Source organism: Arvicanthis niloticus, chromosome 12 (genome assembly GCF_011762505.2).
Source record: "Arvicanthis niloticus isolate mArvNil1 chromosome 12, mArvNil1.pat.X, whole genome shotgun sequence".
In the NCBI taxonomy this organism is placed as follows: Eukaryota; Metazoa; Chordata; class Mammalia; order Rodentia; family Muridae; genus Arvicanthis; species Arvicanthis niloticus.
In genome coordinates, this window is record NC_047669.1 from 18472782 (window position 1) to 18498306 (window position 25525).

Below are 25525 nucleotides of genomic sequence, written 5' to 3' on the forward strand. Positions count from 1 at the left end.
TCTGCCTGGGAGTTTCATATATTCATAAAAACGCCATGTCTGGATGTGTTTTGTACTGTCCTTAAGTTGAGGGGAAATGACTTAAAATGTGATCGCCTGCGTATGCTTCACTTCCTGGTCTGCAGCTGCCTGAGGCTCCTCTGTAAATAGGAGAAGCAGACCCCCCCAAGCCCCTGCTGAATACCAGAATATTTAACTCCAAGGATGGCAGTTTGGGGGATTTAATACTAAGCAAAATTTGTTTTCTGAACTAGTAGGTCCAACAGCCTCCTAAGACTCCACCCTTAGTAATGTTACATGTCATGAACAAGAAGCCTAGAAATCCTGTGTCATCCAGAGTTCTGGGAGTCAGCACAGCTGGATAGAGCCCCTTGCCTTATGTCTCCTGGCAATGGCTTTCTTACCATGCGGGCTCGTGTTGCTCCTGTGGGAGGTTGACCTGTCCTCAGACATAGGAGTTGCTGAAAGAAGAATAGTAAATGCCAAGGAGTTGCATAGCTGTCACTTTCCTGACCCAAATTAGGACTGTCCTACTGGTCCAGTGTTCAGGACAACACCTCTCAATCCTCAAGAGCTCTGCAGGGTCACATGAAGAGGACCATATGTGGGTAGCTGGGTTTGAATGGCAGCCATCAGCAACATAAACCTGCTCCTTTCTTTGTACTTCTAAAATGGAGAAACTTTGAGGATCAATAAGCCTGAGGTGTGTTAGGTCAGAATACATTTGCTTCCTTTCCCTGTGGGATCTGAAACCTAGAGTCACTGGTGCTCTGTGCCTGGACCTGACCCATGGAGCTGATGGAGCCTGGACACCCTGCAGGGTTCCAATGGCTTCGCAGTCCACAACCCTGTCAGCTTCTCATATTGGACATGTTTCTCTTCTTCACTCCCGTGGGCTTGTGCTTGGTAACCAGAGTGCCATCCACTGCCCATCACCTGTGGAGACTTTTCTTAGATACGTTAGATTATTTACATTATTTCAGCCCTTTTGATCATTTTCACTCATCTAAGAGTATCTTTTTGGTCAGATGCTGTGAGTTATCTGCTATAACTCAGCCTGTAATGCAGAACTGTAAGACATCTGGACTTCATATCTGTAGTTTTCTAACCATATTTCTAACAGGTTCTCCAGAATTGTTGATGCTAGAACCAATAAGGCCTAGACAGTAGAGTAGAAAACACTGAAACTGTCAAATTAACATTTCATTCGTCAATACTAGTCAACCTCGTTGGTTCCCTTGTGGGTTACACGTCAGTTGATCTTCTTCCTTTGAGAATGGCTACCTAAGAGCTGACAAAGCACATTGCTGAGCAGAGTTGGTAGTCAGGTAACTTGATAGCACTGAAACCTCATGGAGCAGGTATCAATGTGTAGCGTTTACACTGGTTTTCCTAGTGTCTATAAACCAATAGTAGTGGGCAGAGTGGGCTGAGGGAGGACCAGAGGAGAATGAGGGCTGGAGCCACATCCCTAGAGCAAGTGGCTAGCTCTGGCTCAACTGACACCCTGCCTAGGTGCACAGGGGGATTCCCAACATCCACCTCTGACCTCCACAGCCACAAGTACTAACACACATTCAGACACACTCATGCTCACAACAAACATACATACACCTTTAGGAAGTCACACCATGGCTGTCACAAATACGACTGTGAGCCACTTGTTCTCTTTTCCTACTTCCTGTCTCGGTATCTGAGGAGAGGAGTGATCCAAGATACAGGAAAACCTGAGTCTCAAGTCCCAAGAAAATGATACTGTGTTTGCATGTGACTCAAGCACAGCTGCCCGAGCACTTGGGTTGCCTGGGTTACTCAGAACCCCCAGCTCTGATTCCTGGTTTGGTACCCCACAGGGATCCAGGAGCTAATTCCCAAAGATGCCAAAAGATGTCTGTGGTCAAAGTAACAAACAACAAGCCATCCCACTAGGAAAACCATTCCTGAGAGACTAGTCTATTTTGTTGTTTTGTTTTTTCAGAAATTTGGTTTCATAAACTCTTTGGAGCTCAAAGACTCCAAAGGTTATAGCTTGCTTGCCATATGTTAGTTGCCTGATTTCTTTGGGTAGTAACCCTGTGGGTTTTAGGTATTCCACTACATGGTTCACAGCAATAGGACTCAGCTGCCATGGTGAAAGGACCCTTTCATCAGCTGGCCCCATTGTCTAACAGTACAATTTGCAGACGGCATTCAGGCCTCAGCCCTCTCCTCTGTTTTAAGTCCTTCAGTTTGGCTCTGGACTAACCCTTAGGAATCTTAATATTTATCCAGCACAGACATTTGCACATATACTTACCTCTGCCTCAAACAGTGAGTGGTTAGCAATGTTTTATTTGAACAGTTTGTACTGTGAGTGAATTTTGTAAAAGAACTATATGGAATATGAACAAAAACTCATGGATGTACCTTGTACAATTAATGAACACTCCTTCCTTGATGTAAATACGTGCAAGTCAGGACACGGGACAATTGCCAGGTGAACGTTGCTAATGAGTGCACGGCACTTTCTCTAGGGAAGATGAGTGATCTAATCTCTGAGACACTCTCTTTGGGCTGTCTAAAATTAGACTTGCTTGCCTCCCAGATGGAGCAGCTACAGCAGTGTGCCTGAACGCTCCATATGTCCCACAGTGGGAGTCTCTACAAAAAGATTTTCTAAATCTTGTGAGTCGTTTAATTAAAAATACCTACTTCCCTAGTGGTATTTAAGACTGGAAGAGACAGTTTTCTGAGGAGAGCTCCATTTCTCTGAACATTCATGCTTGCTTTGGGTCAGCTTTGCCTGACACTAACTCAGCTTTTCTCTCCCTGGGGGCTACCCATGGCCCTATCCACAGATGCTCTTCCAGGCTTCTCAACTTCTGACATGTCCCAGCTTCCCAGTCACCAAATACTACTAATTCTTCCCCAACACACCAGTTTTCTTACTGGCATCACTCTGATCCAGGCCGGTCCCCATCTTGGCTCCCAAGCAATGATTACAATAGTCCTTTAAATCCCAGGGGTTCACAGGTTTTCCCTGATTGATCCAGCTACCACCAGATGACTTCTCTTGAGAAAAGGCAAGGGATTGGGGAAGGATCAGAGCATATCTACAGCTGGTCGGTGCTTTGCAGGTGGATGGACCGTCTCTCCAGCCCAGCTTGTCACTCTAATATGTCCTTTGATATTTTAGCACAGTGGTAGTAGGGACAGAGGCTCAGCACTCTGATGTCCTCTGCTCAGCCTAGACCAGCAAACTGTGGCAGGTTGAATGATTCCCTGCTGATTGAACTGTTGAAGATCTAGACACATCCACTGGAGGATTTCTTTCTGTAAAACAGGACTGAGACCTCTTTGTGGTGATAATGGAGCCATTCACCCATCACTTTCCAGCTCCGCAAATTCAGGCTCCCAGAACCACAGGGACCTGCTTCTGTGGGATTGCTTAGCCAAAATCTAGGCTACCTAGTCTTGAGCCATGAGCAGAAGTGTGAGGGATGGGCTCCAAGGGGGTCCCTGCAGGTGTCATCCAGGGAAAAGAACTGTGTTAAGAGAGAAGTGCAAAACTCAGTGCAAATCGACTTTGTCAACCTGGATCAGACTTCGGGAAGTCTAATGCCAGGCAGCTTATTGTTAGCACATTTAAAACATGGTACAATGTGGGAAAAGGTTTCCAGGCAACAATTAGTCCAATCCATCTAATCCTGTGTGTTCAAAATGGCTTAATTTGTGACCACATAGAAACTCCTCTACAGAGTGCATGTGACCACGAGGGTGGCTTCTATAGCTAAAGGGCCTAGAGGTGCTGACTGAAGCATAAAGAACAGCAGGCTGTGAAGTACATGTGACATCTCCCCTAAGAATAGTTAACAGTGTAGGATATCCAGAAGAAGAGTCTGGGATAGTCATTCTGGGGAATTTGGGTGTTCCATAGATCGCAGAAAGGTCACGAGGTCATTAACAAAATCCACTCTCAGCTTTCTGGATAGATTGCAGGTATTCGGTTTTTATCTCTCCCATTGAGGAGACACCCCTGTAAGATTAACATTCCTGGGTCTCTTAGTGTTTCTCAGGGAGCACAGGACCTCTGTGCTCTCAACTGCTGCCGAGTCTGAAGACCTGATTTCTGTCCCTAGGATCCACGTGGTGAAGGGGAGAACCGATTCCCACGAGTTGTTCTCTGGCCTCCACAAACACAGACACAGAGAAAAATAAAATTATAAAAATATTTAAAGATGTGTTCCCCCCCACCCCCAGCACACACCCGGAGGGCCTGGATTGCTGGCCATGCCTTAGCCCTCACCATACCACTGCAGCTCATCCCAGTCCACAAGCAGCCTCATCCCAGTCCACAGCCAGCCTCATCCATTTCCCCCTCAGCATCAGCAGTTGTTAATCACGGTTGTTAACATTAGTTATAAAACTTCATCGTCCACACGGAGAAGTAACCTTCTGTAATAGTGTTAACTGCCAATTTGACACGGTCTAGAGTCACCTAAGAGATGAGTTTCTGAGAATGCATCCTCGTGTCTCCAGATCCTGTGTGCATCGCATGTGAAGGGAGGCGGAAGTGAATTAGGTGACCAGCTTCTCCCAAGCTCAGACTCTGACCTTCCGACTTCTTTTCCTTCCAATTCTGAATATGTCCCTGTTGTCCAGTAGGTTGTGACATTGGGGTCCTCTAGCGCAGAAATGGATGATCTGGAAGGCAAATTGTTGAGGACAGAGAGCCAGGGAGTAGCTAGGTCAGGTAGGCAACCCTTGGACCGGCCAGCAGGGGGCAGAGGAGGCGTCAGCAGGGGATGCCAGAGAGAAAGGCAAGGCCATGCTGGTCAGTCTAGGTGTTCAGTGCAGGGTGTGTTGAGGGGCGTGGACTCTCCCGGAGCTGTGCTTAAATAGTGAAAGGCCAGAGAGACCAGGGAGCAGGAAGCCAGGACGGACTCACCAGCACCCCAGCCAACCCAACATTGCCATGAAGCTCCTGAGCGTGACTTTTTGGCTACTCCTGTCCCTGTGCACTGGTGAGTGTCTCTGAGGAAGGGTATGAGGCAAAGCAGTGGTGCTACGCCTGCAGTCCCTTCGCACCTACCAGGGCTCATCGCAACTTCTAGAGGGCTTCTTAAAGGAAGCCTCGAGCCAGGCCTCGAAAAATCATGCCAGATGTCAGGGAAGAAGTCCGGGGGCAGGGAGGGGTGGGGGAGAAGGGGAAGGGGGGCAGCTGTCTGGTGTGGAAGGTGGGAGGGAGCTTAAGGGACAGAACGCAGGCAACACTGATGACGGGAGGAAAAGATCGAGGAGGAAGAGGAGGAGGAGGAGGAGGAGGAGGAGGAGGAGGAGGAGGAGGAGGAGGAGGAGGAGGAGGAGGAGGAGAAGAAGGAAGAGGAGGGAGGAGCACCTGGGGACAAGGGCTGAGGGCTCTGAGTCCCATAGCGGAATAAGGAAGGAATGTCCAGGAGGTCCCCAGACTGTGAGGCAGCTACACTTTGACCCTTGGTGAAGATGGAAAGCAGGCTGTCAGCAGAAAGGCCATGGCCCCCCAGATGAAAGTACAACCCCAAAGGCAAATTCCAGATGTGTAGGTCTCCAGAGGGTCCTGCAAAGTCACCAACCCCGAGAAACTCTGGAACCCCTCTCTGGGCCCCTGCTGGGATGCTCCTTAGGGCTCAGACTTGGTCAGGTCAAGGGAAGCAGAAGGAAGCCCACCTGGAGTGCCTGTGTGTCCAGCTCTGCATAAGTTGACTTCTAACACTGACGGTGGGATCTCACCGGCCGTCTCCTGACAGGAGCAGACACCTAAACCACCTCCCCATCCCCCAGTCTCCCTTGCTTGCTGCACCGTCTCCTGGCAGGGACCTCTGACTCTGCGCCATCGCAGGTGGCAGGGCACCACAGTTACTCCCTCTGTCATGTAGTCCAGTTCTTATTTGGAGGGACAGGGACACAGCTGGGGTGGGACCCTGGGACAATACCTCTTTGGGAAAGAGACAGGAATTTGTTGTCCACAGCCCCTGTTGAGACTTGGGGCCAGTGCTCACTGTTCGGCAGGGACTTTCCACTGCTCTGTGGTGGGCTAGGTTGTGAGCCACCCCTCTGCAAAACTATGAGCTACGTTAGAGTCCACAGCACAGATTTTCCCTGCCTCTGTCTGGATGCCTCTCCATGGGAGTGCAAGGCTGTGTGTCAGGGGACTGGCCATACAGGCTGGCAGGGTCTTGGCACGCTGGCTATGGGAGGGGATGCTGTCAACTGTCCTGCCCCGCAGTCCTCTGTGTGATGGAGGTGCAGTGGTGTACCACCTCAGACCCGGAACAGCAGAAATGCAAGGACATGAGCAAGGCCTTCCAGGGAGCTGGCATCCAGCCTTCTCTCCTCTGCGTCCAGGGCACCTCCGCTGACCACTGTGTCCAGCTCATCAAGGTGAGGCCTCTCCCTTCTGACTCTTCCCCACCCCTGGCCCAGACAAGAGGGCTCTGACTCAGGAGGAATGCACAACAGGCCCATTCACTGGGAAAGAGGCCGATGTTCCTCTGCCAGGATTGGGCAATACAATCTCCCAAGTTCCCCTAGCAGCAAGCGCCTGACTTTTTCCTGCCAAGTGGGAGGTGAGGAGGGGCTGTAATCCAGATGGGCACCAGTGGGGAAAGGAGGGAGAAAACCCCTGGTGGGATTTCTCTTGCACAACGGCCCTTCTTGGATGAGGACAGGGATGCTGCCCCCTCATGGGGGAGAGAGCAAGCCATAGTGGCTGTCCTCAGTTGCTTGCTTGCTTGCTTTTTTTTTTTTTTTTTTTTTTTTTAATAGTTTCAAGATAGGGTTTTGTGTGTGTGTGTGTGTGTGTGTGTGTGTGTAACCCTGGCTGTCTTGAAACATCTTCTGTAGACCAGGCTGGCCTTGAACTCAGAGATAGACCCACCTATCTCTGCCTCCTGAGTGTTGGGACTAAAGTCATGTGCCACTACCTCCCAGGCCTAGCTTGGTTTTCTATTGCTGTAATAAACACTATGACCAAAAGCAACTTGGAAGGAAACAGGTTTATTTCGGCTTACGGCTTACAGTCCATCATGAAAGGAAGACAGAACAGCAGCTAAGGCAGACACCTAGTGTCAGGAACTGAGGCAGAGGCCGTGGAGGAATTCGGCTCACTAGCTCGCTCTTCCTGGCTTGCTCAGTTTGCCTTCTTATCCAACCCAGGACCACCTGCCCGGAGATGGCCCCACCCACACTGGGCTGGCCCTTTCATATCAACCATCCGTCAGGAAAATGCTCCACAAGCCAATCTGATGGCAACAGTTTCCTCTTCTCAGATGACTGTAGCTTGTGTCAAGTTAAAGGGAAGTTTAAAACCAAAACAAAACGACATCATGGCCCATAATGGTCTCTCACTGCAGTGGAGGTTTCCAGAATGAGATATGTAAGGTCCAGGAGAAGAAACCTTCATTCCAGAGCCCTGAGGAACTGAGATGGGAAGGCAGGTGTGGGTGATGAGAGACCTGTTAATTTAGTACTAACCATTCTCAGCAGGGCAGGATGACGAAGGTAGTCACCACAGAACAGGTACTGGGTCTCCATTGCAGTCTGGCCCCCAGGAGACCTCTGAGAACTAATCAGCTAGTGGGGGCCAACCCTCTCTGAGGGCAGAAGGCAGCAGCGAATAACACTTCCGCCTGTGTGAACTGACTTGGAGGGAAATGCTGGTTCAGGACTGGGGGCTGAGAACTTCACCATGAAGAGACGCTTTCTCCATTTTGTGTCTACTGGTTTCTCGTGGTTCACCTCAGTTATGATCCTGTAAAATTAACAGCTACCTTCTTTAAGAGCAGATGTGGTAACACAGCGTGAGTTCTTGGCCTGATAAAGGAAGCCCTGGGCCCTTAGGTCAGGACCAAGATCAGGCTCCTGGGCCACATGAAGACTGTGTAACCCTCCTGTGCTTCTTGAGGGGCTCTGGGCTGCCTATGGGTGTCACTGACCCTCATTCTTGGTTAGGACCAAAAAGCTGATGCCATCACCCTGGATGGAGGAGCCATTTATGAGGCGGGGAAGGAGTATGGTCTGAAGCCAGTGGTGGGTGAAGTCTATGACCAAGGTAAGGGGCCTGTGGTGAGAAGAAGCAAAGATCCCTCACAGAAGTCAGCTGGCCAGTCTCACCACGTGACCCTGAAGCCCTAGCTGGTCACTCCAGTCAGACAGTCCTTCTGAGAACCCCTCATTCTCACTTGAAGCCTTTAGGTGGGAGAACCAGGGACTCGGAGTCTGAGTCTGTTCTTCCTGAGTGGCCTGACAACACCCTCCCTCCAACTTCTGTCCACTGGGCCCTTACTAAGGGGCAGTACCCTGCCTGGAGCAGGACTAGGTGGACTCCAATGGTCAGGTGCCTGGTGACCAAGGTGCCCAGATACACACACTTCAGTGCCCCGTCAGAAGCAGCTTGTGGTGCTGGGGCTGGGGCTGGGGACAGGAGAGAAGAGAGCTGCAGAACCCACAGAACCTGCCACAGCTGGGGCAGGCTCCTCACCCCATCCCATGTCTCATAGTAGATTTACCTTCTATGCTTGACCCCCTCTGTCTGGACCTGCTCTGTCTGTCTCCCTCAGCTCCTCCAATGCCCAGCCTCTGCGGTCAGCAATGCAATCTTCATATCCTCTCCTGAGCTCCTGGGCCCCTCCCGCCTTTGCAAAGGCCTCTGAACTCACCTCCATGAGGCTAAGGCCTGATTCCTCTGCCTTGCTGATTCCAATAGAGCCTCACCCAAGTCTCTTCACACTCCGGCTGGCTGCTACTTGAATTTGTGACAATCCCATGACACAGGGTCCAGCACAGGGAGCCTTTCCTTGAAGGCCACCAACAACCCTGGCTCATGGGCCCCTAGTGTAGCTCTCCCTCTGGTTAACTCATCATTGCACACCCACAGTCCCCTGGTCCCCTGTTGCCTGTGCACTATAACCTGGTCCCTGTGCGCTTGGAAAGTCCTGTTTCAACGGCAGGAGTCAGATACCCAGCTCGCATCCCAAACCCCAGCTTTCCACAGGGCAAGTGCTATGGAATTAAAAAAAAAAAAAAAAAAAAAAAAAAAAAAAAAAGGCCAGGAGAAAGCAGTGCCAAGAAGCCTACAGAGGAGGGCAGAGGGAAGGCTGGTGGGACAGGCTCTAACGATGGACCCAGTGGGTGAGGCCTTGATGGCCCCCGTCACTAATGAGAGAGACAGTGCTTAATTTTCTGAAACCCAAGCATGCTCTGATCATCCCGTGACCACACAGTATGTAAGAGAGGGGGCAGGGAGGAGGAGAGTCCCTGGAGATGAGTTATGTGCCTTTTCTGAATGGCCCTTCTCCACAGTGGGCCCCAGGGAGTCCCGTGGGACTGCAGAGCCAACATAGCAAGAGCTATTCGGGGTCTTGAGTGACTTAGGGTCACATCACAAGCTCCGTGTGTCTCTCCACTTCCATCCCCACTACTCAGCATCTTGACATAGTTTTTCCTACCGCAGGGAGCCCTTTAGCCCACTCCCTCAGCCACCCTCTCTCCGTAACCATGGTGCCCCTCATTCAAACCTCCAAGTTCTCCTAAGTGCTTCTGGGAACCGAAGGCTCCCCTGACTTGAGCAAATGGAGACCCAGCTATGGCCAGATGGCTTGAGAAAGAAAACGGGAGCAGTTGAGTGAATTACTTGTCTCCACGTTCCTGAGGCGGAGGAGAAGGGGCGTTGTGGGGGAGAATCATGTGGTAAGATGAGGTGATCACGCCTTCCAGCTCTCAGTGATAGAAAAGCAAGCACACACGCATGTGTTCATCAGTGCATGCACAGACATGTACACACGCGCGCATGCGCGCACGCGCACAGACGCACTCTTCCACTGAAGACCATCTCCCACAGCCTTCCTTTCCCGGCAGCCTCCTGTGTCCTCCCTTGTTGTCCTCACCCCTCACTTCTCGCATCCTAGACATTGGGACTTCCTATTATGCTGTGGCTGTGGTCAGGAGGAATTCCAATGTGACCATCAACACCCTGAAGGGCGTCAAGTCCTGCCACACAGGCATTAACCGGACTGCGGGCTGGAACGTGCCTGTCGGCTACCTCGTAGAAAGTGGCCATCTGTCAGTGATGGGCTGCGATGTGCTCAAAGGTGAGAACTTCAGGCCCAGCTTGAAGCCTCTGAACCAGCTTCTTCACTCTCCCTCCCCCTCCCTTTCCCCTCCCCTCCCACTCCCTCTCCCTTCTTTGCTCAGGAGTCACTTTCATCCCATGCCCCCTGGACACCTGCAAAACCCCACCTCCTTCAAGAGCCTCCCCAGCGAAACCACGCCCTCCTCTCTGCTGGTTGGCTACTACAGAGCAGGACTCAGGCTTGCTCATTCCCCTGTCCCACGCTACACAGCCAGGTGCAGGACCCAACCACAGTTGTAGGAAGAGGACCAAAAAGAGATCAACCTGGCGTGGGCTGCTGAGGGTGGTCTCTGTCTAGACATGTGTCCCGGGCTCTCCGGGATGAGAAACTACATTCTCAGGACCCAAACTGCTGAATTCACCCATAAACTCCCTCGCCCCCGCCGCCCCAAGTGGCTGTGGGCCCCCGCTGTAGTGTAACTGACAATCTGGGAGAGCCTAAGTCCATAGCCTCTCAGGGTGGCCAATTACCAGTCATGAGGGCAAGCATTTGTGAAAAGGTTTTTCTGGAGCCTTACTAATGAAGAAAAGAGGGGGAAACGAAAACAAAAGTCCACAAAAATCGCAGGTCAGACGGGCTTGACCGCCCAGGCCTCTTCTCCGATCCCTCCCATTCTTTGGGTAAGACTGCTGGCTGGTGATCTGAAAATGAACTCTACCATGAAGACAGGATCCATTTTGCAGTCAGTTGTCCTGTGACGACATTTAGAGAAAACTTTTTCTTTCCCAGTCACAGTAACAGCCCCCCCCCCCCCCCGGCCCCCAGTCTGGAAATACTGGTGTGATCCAGTCCCCATGTTTTTTTCACTTGACTCTGAAAGATGGAGACTGGGCTGATGCCTCTCTTGACTCCCCAGGGTGGGGTCAGTGACCTCTCTTTGCTCCTTCCCACAGCCGTTGGTGAATATTTTGGGGGCAGCTGCGTTCCTGGAACAGGAGAAACCAGCCATTCCGAGTCCCTCTGTCGCCTCTGCCGTGGTGACTCTTCAGGGCACAACGTGTGTGACAAGAGTCCCCTGGAGAGATACTATGACTACAGTGGAGCCTTCCGGTGAGGGGGGCTGGGGCAGGGTGCAGCAAGAGAAGCTAAGTGGTACAGGGAAGTGACCGTGGGCTGCAGGGCATCAAAGAACCCTTTATGCAGAACTGTGCTAGTTTATAAACACGAAACCGGAAGGTGCCAGGCTGAATTTGCTCACAAAGTCAACACGTTTGGTGTATTTAGAAAAGGGGGAGGAGGTGACTCTGACCAAAGAGAATGGAAAAAGCTGCTCCTGCGTCTCTATTCTAATGTCTGACCATCGGGGAGGGTGGTGAGGTGTGGCGGGACACCAGAATTGGCCTTTCTCTACGCTGGTCCTGACTGACACTTTAGCCTTCCCTGACTCAAGAGAGAGTCCAAAGGGCCAATCCCATGTCTCACAGGAGAGTTTCAGTCCCTGTAGCAACCAGTCCTCAGTGTCCACACCCAGGGTGAGAGGCTTATGGTGGCCAGGGCCCACAGTTTTAACCACAGAAGGAGGACACAGTCCTTTCTGCCTCCCCATGTCCCTGGCTATCTGCCCCTTCTGCTTTGTGCCCTCAGAGGCCTCCATTCTGATACCTCCCTCCATGCCAGTCCAGTCTGCTTATTTTCTGGCTGTGGGGATCCGGGAAACCCTGTTGCCCAGTAGTTCCCAACCTGCCTCCCATATTGGGAGAATATTTGAAAGTCACCATCCTTTCCACTTAGAATAGTTGGGCATGGCATGAATCAGAGAAGAGTCCTCTTCAAAATATCTTGGGTGTCTGAGGTTTGGATTGCAGGCCAAGGGAGGCAGCACAGACCTGATCCCTAATCCTCAGAGGAGCCCTGCCCCATCTGCCTTCCTGGCCCACATGACACATGATGGCTAGGATGAGTCCACAACTTGGCAAAGCCACACAGCCAACTATCTTGGAGCAGCGCCCCCCCCCCCCCAAAAAAAAAAAAAAAAAACTGCAAAACTGTAAAATATGCCCCTAGGGTCACCCCTTGCAGCTCTGGTCAAGCCCCCAGGGTAGAAGTGGGACTGAGCGACTGTAGCAGGGGTCGCGTCGCACCCAGGCTCACGGCTTTTCCTACACAGGTGCCTGGCGGAAGGAGCCGGTGACGTGGCCTTCGTGAAGCACAGCACAGTGCTGGAGAATACTGATGGTGAGGGGTGTCAGGCTCAGCTGCCCAGGTTGACCCTAGATGGTTTGCAACAGTATGGTCCAGCGCTGCCCTGAGTCTCCTTGGAGAACTCTGGACAAGTCCCACAGTATACATACCGGGCTAAGGGTCTCACCATTAGCAGTCCTGCTTGGTTCGGCAAGGGTCGGGGCAAGCAAGGCTCTGCTCTAACTGTGGCACTGGGTTCCGTCCCAGTCCACTTAAGTCTGAAAGCCCCACACTAGACACTAGACACACAGGAAGGCTGCCGTGTCCCTTCCTGGCATTTCCCCTGTGACCTGGCCTTTCCCCGGACAGTCCTGCTTTAGATGGGGTGTTCTGGTTTGTTTGTTTGTTTGTTTTTAATTTTGTAGTAGCTGACCTTTAGAACTTTCAGGCAGGCACAGTGCCACATGCCTATAATCTCAGCACTTGGGTGGCCGAAGCAGGAGGATTACAAGCAAGTGCTGGGATTACGTGCATAGCTGGGACAGCCGGTGTGGAGTTGCCTGAAGATCAGTAGGGGATTTTTTTTCTCCCTAAATTGATATACAGATTATATGCAGCAAGATTTAGTTTTCTCTCCTCCAGCTTGCAGCCATGTCCGACCTTTGCCGGGTTAGGATGTGTGAATTTTACCCTCTTTGTTTTGGGTTGTCTTTCTTGTTTTTATTGTTGTCTGGGTCTGGGGAGTCATTTTGTTTATTTCTAAAATGGGGATTTTAAAGCACAAAGAATTGTCAGCAGGACAGGACAGCCCTACAAAAATGAACTATCCTGAATGTAGACTCAGAGATTAGTTAGACAGAAAAGTAAATAAAAGTGTAGTCTAGGCTATAAACCCTCCAGCGTTGGTCTGCCAAGCACTAGGGTTGTAGACACGTATGCGTGCCCAGCTGCCTCCACAGCCTTCTCTTCCTTCTCCTCGTGTTTTAAATAATTGGCCAAAGACATACCATATTTAATTATGTAAACCTTGCCCAACACTCAGCACTTCTGCATTTAAAAAAAAGAGAAAGAAAGAAACCAAGGCAGGCATGCCGATGCAGACCTTCAATCCCGCCACTCAGGAGTTCAAATCCAGCCTGGTCTACATAGCAAGTTCCAGAACAACCAAGGCTACATAGTGAGACCATGCCTCAAAAAATAAAGACTATATACGGTTAGGGACTGTAGATACTCACTGCTCTTCCAGAGAACATGGGTTCAACTCCCAGCACCCACATGGTGCCTCGTGTCCATCTGTAACTCTGGTTCCAGGGATCTGGTGCCCTTTTCTGGCCTCCATGGGCACCAGGCACACACATGTGGCACATAGACATACATGCATGCTAAACATCCATACACATGATAGATTTAAAATTTATATTCTGCCTTGTTTTTTTTAATCAACATTATAGCATGAGTGAATTAGAAAAAAAAGACCATAAGGGAGAATAAACCAAAATAGTAACGTTTGGAGCTTTGGGCAAAGCTTAGGGAATTACCCTTCTCCCTTGGGGCCACAGCTCTGAGGAGAATCTGTCAGAGGTGATTCACTGTGCCTCCTGCACCCTGCCCCTGTACCCTGACCCCTCTCTCCTACCCCTGCCCCTGCACCCTGCAACATAAACTGGAGAAAAGTGGAAAGTATACAGCAAAGGCAGTGTGTACAGTTGAAGAGCTCTCATCATGAGTGCTAGGTCCCCACCACCAAAACACCCAGCCCCCTCCAGACCCCTCTCCCATCCCCCTCTGCCCTCCCACCCTCTATGAATGCAGGAGCTGACTCCCCAGTTCCTACCTTCCAGGGAAAACCCTGCCTTCCTGGGGTAAGGCCCTGATGTCACAGGACTTCCAGCTATTATGCAGGGATGGCAGCCGGGCCGACATCACCGAGTGGAGACAGTGCCACCTGGCCAAGGTGCCTGCTCATGCTGTGGTGGTCAGGGACAACATGGATGGAGGCCTCATATTCCAACTGCTCAATGAAGGCCAGGTGAGATGGATGCTGTGCTCCTAGACAGCACGGGGCCCTTAGGGTGAGGGGCTCAAGACTAAGGTCCTGACGGACTGGATCTGGAACAGCCAAGGTCAGTGTGAGAGGCAGTACTTGCAAGCTGGCCAGGAGGGGGAATAGCCAGAGCGCGGGCACCCCTCAATCTCAGCACCCCTCAGTAGAAGCCTCCCTACATGTGCCCCTGAAAATCAAAACCACCGTTAGGGGCAAATAAGATTGCAATTGCGCCATCGGCTAACTGTGGCGAACAATGTTTTGTAGAGACGCTGCAATGTCAGTCACCTCCCAGTCATTACTTTTGCTCATGGCCATCTAAACCTGGACCACAGGCCCTGTGACCAAATGGTGGGGGGGTGATGAGGTAGAGGTGGAGGGAGCCGAACATCAGGGAAGGCTCTGTGGAAAAATGGGAAAGCGGGCACTTGGCCTGAGGTTGCTAGGAGGAGTTACAGGTGACAGACCCGGGAGGAAAGGATGTAGCCCACAGCAGCCTCACCACTCCTGATTTTTACCCTGGACATGCAGCTTCTGTTCAGCCATGAAGATAGCAGCTTCCAGATGTTTAGCTCGAAAGCCTACGGCCAGAAGAACTTGCTGTTCAAAGACTCCACCTTGGAGCTTGTACCCATTGCCACGCAGAACTACGAGGCCTGGCTGGGCCAGGAATACCTGCATGCCATGAAGGGTCTGCTCTGTGATCCCAACCGTGAGTCCTCCTGTGCCTGCCCTTGCAGGCTGCATCCCTGCCTGGACATAACATGGTGGGATTCTCTGCCAGGCTTGTTAGGGCAGGACGCCTCTCCAGGCAGTCTGGCTGTGCCCTGTGGCCTCTGTAGAACCCATCACTTTGCTGCTGCTTGGAGGTTTGGAGAGGAAGCAATCCTATAGTGAGACCTGTGGAACCCTGCAAGACTCTCCAGGGTCCTCAGAGTCTGTTTTAGACCTATCGTGTGCTGTCAACTATGGTTCCACAGCCTCCCCCAACTCCTCCCTCTTCACCTTATGGGCTTAATAATCTCATCCCTGGATTATTACAGTAGCCTCCAGTGGGCTTCCTGCCTCCAGCCCTCATCCCTCTATAGCTCCTACCTATAGCCAGGGAAATAGAATGGTAGACTGAGTTCAATACACAGCAGCCAGTTTTCCATATGAGGGCATCTCAGTTTTCCATATGAGGAAGTGGGTAAATAGCATATCCTGGTCACGAGGCAAAGAAGACCCAGAATTTCCCTGAGCCCTGATTTGAAAGGCTTCCTGTTGATCTACTGGCCCTCACGTGCACCCTACACAGGGCTGCCCCACTACCTGCGCTGGTGTGTGCTGTCGGCGCCCGAGATCCAGAAGTGTGGAGATATGGCTGTGGCCTTCAGCCGCCAGAGTCTCAAGCCAGAGATCCAGTGTGTGTCAGCCGAGTCCCCTGAGCACTGCATGGAGCAGATCCAGGTGCACTGCAGTGGGCTAGGGAGGGGCAGCTGTGTGGTACCTGGGTAATCCCTATCTCTCACACCTATGTGGTAAGGTCAGGGAGAGGGTTCTGTGACAAGCTCTCAGAGGAAGGCAGGAGGAGAGACCACAGTTGGCTGAGAATAGACATTTGGTCTGAGAAAGTCCCTTCTCCCCTCTGAATCTGTCTCCCTCATACATGGTGAGAGAGGGAGACCATTTGCTAGATGTTTCTCTTGGCAACCCACACTTAGAAATAGATTTCATTGTGTTTGGAGATCTATTGCACAAAATAGGAATTTAATAGGAATATAAGAAAACTGTGCATCCTACAGATGAAGGGACAGAAGGAATGCTTGGTATTTCTTTTCCCTAATTACTTGCTATGACCGGTTCTGGTGTCTTGGTGCGCACTGATCCACAAGTAAAACTCTATCCCTTGCTCAATCCCATTCAGGTCTGTCCTCCTGCCTTCCTTGGCTGGACACAAAGGGAGTCTGAGAGGAGAGGGTGTCTGTTCCCCAATGCCTGACAGACTGGCCTATCTCTAGATTGCTCTTTCTGAATGCTGCCTTGCAGCAGAGAGACAAGAGAGGCAGGAGCAGTTGCCTCTCAGCTGGAGATTCATCCACACAGCCTTTACAGGACTGACAGGGAAGGAGGCACCCAGGCCTGTGGAGAAAGGAGCAGAGTCTTCCCAGGCACCCTCAAAACCCAGCAAGAGGCCCAGTGAGCCTCAGTTCTGGCTCCCAGGCTCTACAGATGGTATCCAGTATGACACCTACTTCCCTTTCCTGAATTCCACAGTGACTCTGACCAGGGCTATGGGTTCAAGCTCTGTGTCCCCCTTGGTATCACAGAAGGTGTCAGAAACTCTGAGGAAGGAGAAAGCCTTAGAGATGCACCCACTGGGACAAGCTACTACCTGCTGCTGCCCACACCTGCAGCTACTAGTGAGGGGTGACCTTGGGGTGCCTGGACCCCTCTTCCCCAGTCTGGCCCCTTTCTTGTGGTTTGTCATATACTTGCAGTTTTATTACCACATAACCCCTAGGCTAGAATCAAAGGCTTTGGAATGAGCAAGCGGGGTGGGGTGTAGGTGACCTGGAGGGAGAGGTCCAGTGTGTTTGTTCTGAGAGAAGAGCTGCCTGCTGCCTTCTCAAACGGCCTGGTCCTAACACTCAGGAAGAATCCTGAGGTCCTAGGGCTGTCATCTTTTAATCTCTGGGCCAGTCTGCCATTGCAGCTGTCTTTTGTCCGTGAAGTGTGCTACCCACGGAAGAGTGCTGAGAGACCTCAGGCCTCTGGGAGATGGCAGTCCCTGGGGACCAAGCAGTAGGGCAGTGCTGAGCAGGGGAGGGATGTGGGAGAGTCTCAGCAGCTGCTCCAAAAAGCTGACAACGCTGCAGGAGCCGGGTGCCCCTGTCTGTACTGGCTGCCATTAGCCTTTCAGCAACCTCTGGGCCTGGCATCTTCACAAATTTGGGAAGGAACAGGGTAGGGACAGTTTGCTTGTTGCTCTCCCAACTGGAGTGACTCCCAAAGGGAGAGAGGCTGAGCTCGTTCACCAAGAGGGGACGAGCCCTGTCATCTCCAGGAATTCCTGCTATCCAGAAGCATAGTGGGCCTCCTCTGTCCCCTGCAGGCTGGGCACATCGATGCTGTAACTCTGAGGGGAGAGGACATTTACAGGGCAGGAAAGGTGTACGGCCTGGTTCCGGCGGCTGGGGAGCTGTATGCTGGTGCGTATACCTGTCCCCGCCTGATGGCTGATTCTTTTGTAACTCTGAAACTGTCTAAGAACTTTCAACTTTCCCTCAGTGCTTCATCTTTCTGTCAAGAAGCAAGCCCCTCCTAGCCCAGGCCTCAGTGACCCATCTGTGCAATGCGTACCTCTGAACGTCTACAGAGTTTCTGGACAAGGTCAAGGAATTACTCTAGTCTTTGCAGAGCCTGGTCATAGTCTTCTGACTTTCAAATTCCTCATTAACAACTACAAAAGCCCTTCTTACCGGCCAACCCAGGCCGTACACAGAGACCACCCCACAGTTTGCAAGGGTGACTTTGTCCTCTCCCTGACATGATGGTGGAGCCGTTCTCGGTAGTTTGGACTTGTCTCTGTCCTCTTAAGGATAGACCTTAGGACATTTAGTCCCTTCCATTGGCTGTAAGAAATCTCAGGGCTTTCAGACTATGTCTGCAGGTCTTAGCCATGCCTGCTTCCCTCCCTTAGAGAAAAAAACCACCAGGTGGGTGTGAAGAAGACCACGGGTGAGGGCCCCTGGGGTGTCTCAGCCAGGTGATGAGGGGAGACACCAGCTGTCCCCTAAAGGCCCTGGGACATCAGCCTGGGCTTGTGCAGCCCCAAGATAACACAGCACAGCTCTCAAGTAGGTGGAGACTGTTGAGGCATGAACTCCAGCTCTGACAAGGGGTCCCTCTTAAGATGTCTATCTCCCTGCAGAGGAGGACAGGAGCAATTCCTACTTTGTGGTGGCTGTGGTGAGGCGGGACAGCTCCTACTCCTTCACACTGGATGAGCTTCGGAGCAAGCATTCCTGCCACCCCGGCTTGGGCAGCCCTGCGGGCTGGGAGGTGCCCATAGGTTCCCTCATCCAGCGGGGCTTCATCCGGCCCAAGGACTGTGACGTCCTCACAGGTATCTCCCTCTGAGGGACACGGCGGACCCCGAAGCTCTTTGGGATCTGACGGGGAAGATGGCCAGCTCTGAGGGCGGGGCCCTTGTGAAACAACCCTAACAGGTCACCTGTTCTTGACATGGTCCTAGGAGATGTGCCCCCACAGATTCATGATGTATTCCAGCCTCTCAGTCCAACTAGAATTTACACTGAACAACAGGGGAGACATGGGAACAAGAATGGGCCTGGTTGTTCTCATGCCTAGCAGCCCATAGGCATCTGGGGACCTCACTGGAAAGTGGCAGGGCGTGCACTTTTGTGCCCAAATATCTAAATGCTAAGATAGGGACAGAATAAGAAGTGTTTGCTGGTTGCCCACCACACATCTCTCCATATTCTCACAGTCCGAAGCCAGTGAGGTCCTGGAGTTGACTGGCCACACACCTCTCCTGGCTGATAACTCAGAGAAAATAAACATAGCTTTCTCACCTATGGAAGGCACTAGAACTGACAATTCTCTTTCCTGACAGTAGTCGGTTACTCTAATAGGGAGACTAGATCATGAGACTATGACCTCCCCATCTCTGAGGAAGTTCAGGCCAAGGCCTGTGGGAGGATGGGGGTGGGGCTACGGCCTGCCCATCTCCTTCCTTCCTGGTCATCGTTGTGCTGGCCCCTCATCCCATCCTTTTCATTCTGCCCCAGCGGTGAGCGAGTTCTTCAACGCCAGCTGTGTGCCTGTAAACAACCCTAAGAACTACCCTTCCTCACTGTGCGCGCTCTGCGTGGGGGACGAGAAGGGCCGCAACAAGTGTGTGGGCAGCAGCCAGGAGAGATACTACGGCTACAGCGGGGCCTTCAGGTACTCCTGGCAGCTGTGGCTCAGGGGCGGTCTTCTGGCCTGGCCCTGTAACAGGACTGTCTTTCTGACTGCTAGCCTGCCCTCCTGTGTGACAGGTGCCTTGTGGAGAATGCAGGGGACGTGGCCTTCGTCAAGCACACGACTGTCTTTGAGAACACAAATGGTACATGAGGGGGCTCCGGCTGGAACTAAAAACAAGCGTGGGGGTGAGGGGATGTTTCCGATCTCCAGAACTATCCAGACATGGGGTGTTGCTGGGTTTAGAGATTGAGCAGCAGTTAGGAGAAACTGAGTCTGGAACTCTCTAACCCCATGAACCTAAGGGCCTCAGGAGCCACAGTGTAAGAACAGATCTTGGGGACAGAATTCAAGTGCATATCCCACTGCAGTGTGATACCTGCATCTCAGCTGCCCTGCAGATATGTATGGGCCACTTAGACCTGTGGACTCTCCTCTGATCACTGGCCAGAAGCAGGTCCATGCCCTGTGCAGGGAAGTCCACTCAAGTCTCACCAAGGCAGGACCCAGCCAGTTCCTCACACAAACAGTTGTGTTTCCTGCAGTCACCTTCCCAAGCCCAGACACTCAGGTCCCCAAAAGCCACCTCCAAGAGCTCGTCTGTGTACAGATCTTCTAAGTTTTCTTCCCTGAACCCACTCAAGTGGAGAAGCCACGTCTGGGTCAAAGCTGAAGTCCGTGCCCACAGCACCTTAGTGCTTCTGCTTCTGTCTACCCTGCTGTGCCCTGGCTCTGAAATTCCAAAACCCCGTACTCAGTCATCTTTGCCCTTTTCTAATGCTGTCTTTCCAGAGACACCACAGAGGGCACAGCTGTGGCCCAGAGCAGGAAGGAATTAGACACTGAGGAAGAATATCAGTAGTTAAAACTCAGATCCAACGTGCAGTGCTCAGAGGTCACTGAGGTCACAGGACAAGGTCCCGACAGAGCTGGAGATAGCCCTCCCTGTTGCCATAGGCTGGCCTCCCACCCAGAACCATAGGGCCCACCCTCCAGGGGAGGGAGCTGGCCTAGTCTCCCTAAGCCAGGTAGTGTGTTGGAGATCCAGCTGCCATGACACTCGTGCCTCCCGGGGTCCTTTGGCTCCATGTGGAACCCACCTGGCATTCCTTCTGGAAAGGGAAGCAGGTAGATGCTGAGAGAACAATGTGACTCCCCAGGGTAGCTCTTCTCAGGAAGCTCTGAGAGCAGTCACCTGCTTCAGCAACACACACGCTGCTTGAAAATGCAGACTCCCGGCTCTGCTAGAGAGCTACAGAGTGAGCTTCCGCACAGGCCGTGGCCCCTTGGGACTGTGTCTTACACACATGCCTGATGTCGTATCCTCTACAGTTTGAGAAACTTAGCTTTCAGAGTCACCCCATGCCCAGGTTCAAGGGCATAACCCACAGATAGGAATTCTTGCTCAGGAGGGAAAACCATAAAGATATCAAGATCTGGCATTGTAGCAGTCTGGACGGCAATCCTGACACTCTGCAGTCTGAGGCAGGAGGATCATTGTTTGAGGCTAGCCTGGGATATATTGCAAGACCCTGTCTCAAAAACCATTTTCTTAAGAGCCTCCCTGGTTTTGTAACTGTAGAGGGTTGTAAAGTGGAGGTGACAGTCCCCACCTCCCCCACCCTGTGTTATAGGCAGGGGCTGTAACCATGCCTATCATACTGAGTATTCAGTGTCACATTCAGCCAGTTGGGTTCTGTCCCTCCTGTAATAGCCAAGAGCACAGCTTGGGACACTGTCCAGATATCACCACCTCTTCCCAGTGAAGAGTCTCACAGATTTCTCTCCCCCTTTTTTCCACCCCACGCTGTCCCTCAGGTCACAATCCTGAGCCCTGGGCTTCTCACCTCAGATGGCAAGACTATGAACTCCTGTGCCCCAATGGGGCACGGGCTGAGGTCAACCAGTTCCAAGCTTGCAACCTAGCACAAATGCCATCCCACGCTGTCATGGTTCGTCCAGACACCAACATCTTCACTGTGTATGGACTCCTGGACAAGGCCCAGGTAAGCCAAGCTAGAGTAGCCTCAGGGAGGGGTGGGTTCAAGCCCCAGGGTGGCTTCCACTTACCTGGAGCAGAATTCACAGGAAACTGAGGAGGCTAGGGGGCGTTGTATGGCTTTTATTCTGTCAGGACCTTCTCCCATCGACCACGCCTCTGTCTCCTACATCACTAACTTTCCTTGTTAACTGGACCATCCATTCTCAGCAACATACAGGCAGCTGCTTCACCAGCCACAAACAGCAAACTAACCCTCCTGGCCTCGCATCTCTGAGAGTTACAAACCCGCTCCTTGCCACTGCTATTATTGTATGGTCCAGGTGCTCAAACCCAGAGCCCCCTCCCTGGAGATTGCCCCTCCACTCCCTTGGAAGGCAAAACTCCTTAGGCTATCTCCATGCTAAGCCCATCAGCTCCTCTCCTGGTCTCCCCTGGGGATAGCACCACTCCAGACAGTCCTTACTACATCCCTGAAACTGTTCTTGTCAAGGGCACCTTGACACACACTGCTGAACCCAAGGGCCCATTTCTAGGGCCTCCCTGTACCTGAGCTCACACCACAGCAGTGTCGCCCACAGCTCCCTTCTCCTGAGCCTCAAACGCCTTCTCTTTGAAACGCCTTCTCCTTTGGCTCTCAGATCCCCACATCACTGGCTCCCCTCCCAACTCCATTGATTAGGCTGAATTTAACCTCCTTGGACCCACCAGAACTATAGACTAGCAGAGCCACCGCACTGTTCCTAAACTGAAATTATATGGTCTCTGCTCATTCTCCTGACAGAGTCAGTCTGTTTCAGGAACACCAGCCCCCAGCCCCTGCCTCATCCCTCAAGCTCTCTGAAGTTAAATGGGAAAAAAAGTACTGTGTGGGTGTATATTTTCTGAAAGAATTGATGAGTTCAGGAGAATCTACAAGTCCCCTCCATGACTGAAGGCCATGGCCACTTAGTCCTTTCTCCTTGGTTACTACTCAGCAGTGGGCACGCGGTATGCATATTTTCTAGACGACTTTTGTTCACAGAATTGTCTATATCCCAAGCTGTCCTTCAACTCTCAATCCTTCTGCCTCAGCTTCCTGAGCCCTGGGACTATAGGAATAGGCCACCATGCCTGACTTGATGGTATTATGTTTAGTGTGGTACTATTATGTTATGGAGATATTCTGATATTATGTCACATCTTCCTCTGGCTGTTTGGGGCTGTCCAAAGCACATTCAATGCAAGGATTCCCATCAGGGAAGGAAGTGGCATCACTCCTGTGACACTGAGGGCGTTAGGGATGACACCGTCGACTCCCTCACTATTTTCTTACTCCTGGTGACAGAGCAAAAGCCTCTGAGATTGTTTCGGCTCATTGGCAAGGATGCCCATAAAAATGGTGAGAAAGCATCGCCCAAAAGCCTGAGAAGGGCTGAGCAGGCCTAGCCACACACTTAGTCTCTCATCTCTGTGGCCTTCTCGCTGTAAGTCTCCCACATCAGTTCTGCATTCAAGAACTGGTCCTGTGAGACATTTCTGGGTGTCCTTGGATGATGCCTCCATGCAAATCTTTGCCCAGATTCCTTCCACGACAGAGGCTAAGTGGACAGCATCCACTGAAAGACTTGGAGCTCTGAAATGCTTGCTCTTTGGGGCCCCTATGACGTTCTGTAAAAAAAAAAAAAAAAAAAAACCAGCAGTTTTTGATGCTTTTGATGTTTTCAGGACCTATTTGGAGATGATCACAACAAGAACGGTTTCCAAATGTTTGACTCCTCCAAATACCACAGCCAAGACCTGCTCTTCAAAGACGCTACAGTCCGAGCAGTGCCCGTCAGGGAAAAAACCACATACCTGGACTGGCTGGGTCCTGACTACGTGCTTGCTCTGGAGGGGATGTTGTCTCAGCAGTGCTCTGGTGCAGGTAGGGGGAGCAGGCCTGATGTGCCAGACTTGTGTTACCTTTTTCAAAAGGCCCGAGACACCCCAAAATCATTGCAGTGAAGGAGTTTGGAATTAAAATTCTGAGGAAGTTTGAGGGGTATCCCAGGCCTGGGTGAAGCTGAGGAAGAGGTCCCTATTTCAAATACTGTCAAGGTGAAGTCTCCCAGGTCCAAAACAGGGAGGCTTGCAGAAAATTGAGGCAGGGGCTCTGGCTTGTTATCCAAATTAGATTGGGATCATGAACATCAAGGCTGAAATGATAGTCTTTGGTGGATCTGAGGTAACAACATAAATATGCAGTATAATTTGGAAGGGAATACATATGTAAAGAAACCAGGGGAAGGCAAGATTGTCATCGGGTAGAAAGGAGTCTGAAGCTCGCAGAGTACCCAGAAATAGGACTGCCTGTGTGTGAGCACCAAGCCTGTCGCCCACAGGCCTGGTGCTTCCAGCCTTAACTACCTGTCATCCCCCCACCCTCCACCCCCAGGGGCCGCAGTGCACCGAGTCCCTCTGCTGGCCCTGCTCCTGCTGACCCTGGCTGCAGGCCTCCTCCCTCGAGCTCTCTGAAGGTAGCTGCTTCAGGCCACGCCTTGAGCAGGGATGGTACAGGGCCCAAGCCAAGAAACCAGGAAATCAGCTAACCCTGCAAGAGAGCGAGGGATGTGAGAGGCAAGGTGAGAATTCACACACACAACCCTCCGATGTGCGATTCTAACCCAAAGAGAAATTTCTAGAATCAGGATGATTGTTAAGGCCAAGTCTTCCCACCTGCCGGAGCCCTCAGTACCTGAGGCGACTGGCGAGCAGCCCAGTCACTACTCCCACACTGGCGGCGCCTGCAGCGAACCTGCGAACCTGCGCCTCCCACCTGAAGCCTCCTGGCTGGCTGAGGGGTTAGGAGGGGGAAAAGAAGAGGCCGGTTGCCATGACAACTGTGGAGCAGCTTCCAGCCTCTGCACTGGCCACCTGGGGAGGTACCAAGGAAGGAGTGCACCACCAACACTACCACACCCAGCAGCCCCTGCTCTCGCAGCCCCACTGATCTCTCCTGTGGACACCTGTCCATCAAAGATGAGGCCCACACCCTCTGAAGAGCGAGGTTGTTGAGCACATCAGTCTCTGTCATTGTCTTCTGTGACACCAACCGAGGAGCCCAGCCCACTGGACAGCAGATTTTGCCAGACTGGGATGGGAGGAAGGCCAGAGCTGTACTGTGGGGATGAAGTCCTCCAAAAACCCTGAGAGGAAGGAAGTGTCCCCCAGGAAGAATGTTAGTGGGAGAGGAACTTGATGCAGGGTGGGACCTATCCTGCTTTAACAGCTCCTGTCGCAAGCAGGACTTGCCCTGGGCTGCTTGGACCTCACCCCACAATGAAACTGTTGCCTAATAGCCACTGTTTGCTCTCCTGGTCTCAGTCTCAACATTAGCTTCTCTCTGCCTCATATACCCCTTCCCACAATCAACACACACACACACACACACACACACACACACACACTTGCACATCCCTTATCTCTGTGTGAACATAACTGCTTGTGTGAAGAAGCATGAGCTAATCCAAAATAAGGCCCTTTCATGAGCTGGGCCTTAGGACATACTGGGAGCCAGGGGAGGGGTTGGGAAGAGTCCTGTTTTGCCCTAACCCTGCATGTGCTGGCCGGTTGTGTCTTTCCAGGGGGCCCATGGTTCCTGTGAGCCGTGAGAGCCGAGGCCTGGGGGAGAGCCTCTTCTCCACCATTTTGCCATTGTTCTCTCAAGAATCAGAAAAAGTTTTCCAAAGCTACCAGCTCCTACCCCAAATCATGTTCTTTTAAAAACAATAAATAAAAAGGAGAAGAAACAGGAGCAAGCAGCCCTTGTCGGCCCTGGAAGCAGCGTGGGCCTGGAGCTATTTGTGGCTTGGTCTATGTGGGGGCCTCAGGACTCTGATGACAGGTTCCCAGTGGCTCGCCCCCACCTGTGGGCGATGGACAGATCCTTTACATTACTCACCAGTAGAGAAGGTCCTGGCAGTGTCCCAGCCAGAGTCACACAATCCTGAGGAATCTCGGTCACCATGCTGTTCTGGAGAGCAAGCCCCTCCTCCTCTCAGTACACAGTCATCCATTCTTCTCTGAGCTGGGGACTGTCACAGTGAGAAGTGTACTGTGTGTGGGTGACTATGCTGCCCAAAGTGTGATGTCTGTGCCTCGTGCCTTTCAGGTGTGACTTTCAGGAGTGTGGTGTAAATGACGTCTGATTGCCATGGGCCACTGCTGTGTTAGTGTTAAAGAAAGACATTGGTTTCTTTCTAAATAAAGACACATATCCCTGCA

General features: G+C 51.8%; 1 protein-coding gene across 1 annotated transcript; it reads left to right on the forward strand.

Moving 5' to 3' along the window:
• Positions 1–1971: 1971 nt before the first annotated feature.
• Positions 1972–25525, forward strand: Meltf (melanotransferrin). Its single transcript, XM_034515261.2, has 16 exons — positions 1972–5003; positions 6245–6399; positions 7969–8068; positions 9924–10106; positions 11042–11198; positions 12256–12323; positions 14111–14298; positions 14845–15025; positions 15611–15762; positions 17408–17504; positions 18227–18421; positions 19107–19263; positions 19359–19426; positions 21100–21287; positions 22988–23186; positions 23697–25525. Exons 1-16 carry the CDS (start codon positions 4955–4957, stop codon positions 23774–23776), a joined length of 2217 nt encoding a protein of 738 aa, XP_034371152.1. The 5' UTR covers positions 1972–4954; the 3' UTR covers positions 23777–25525.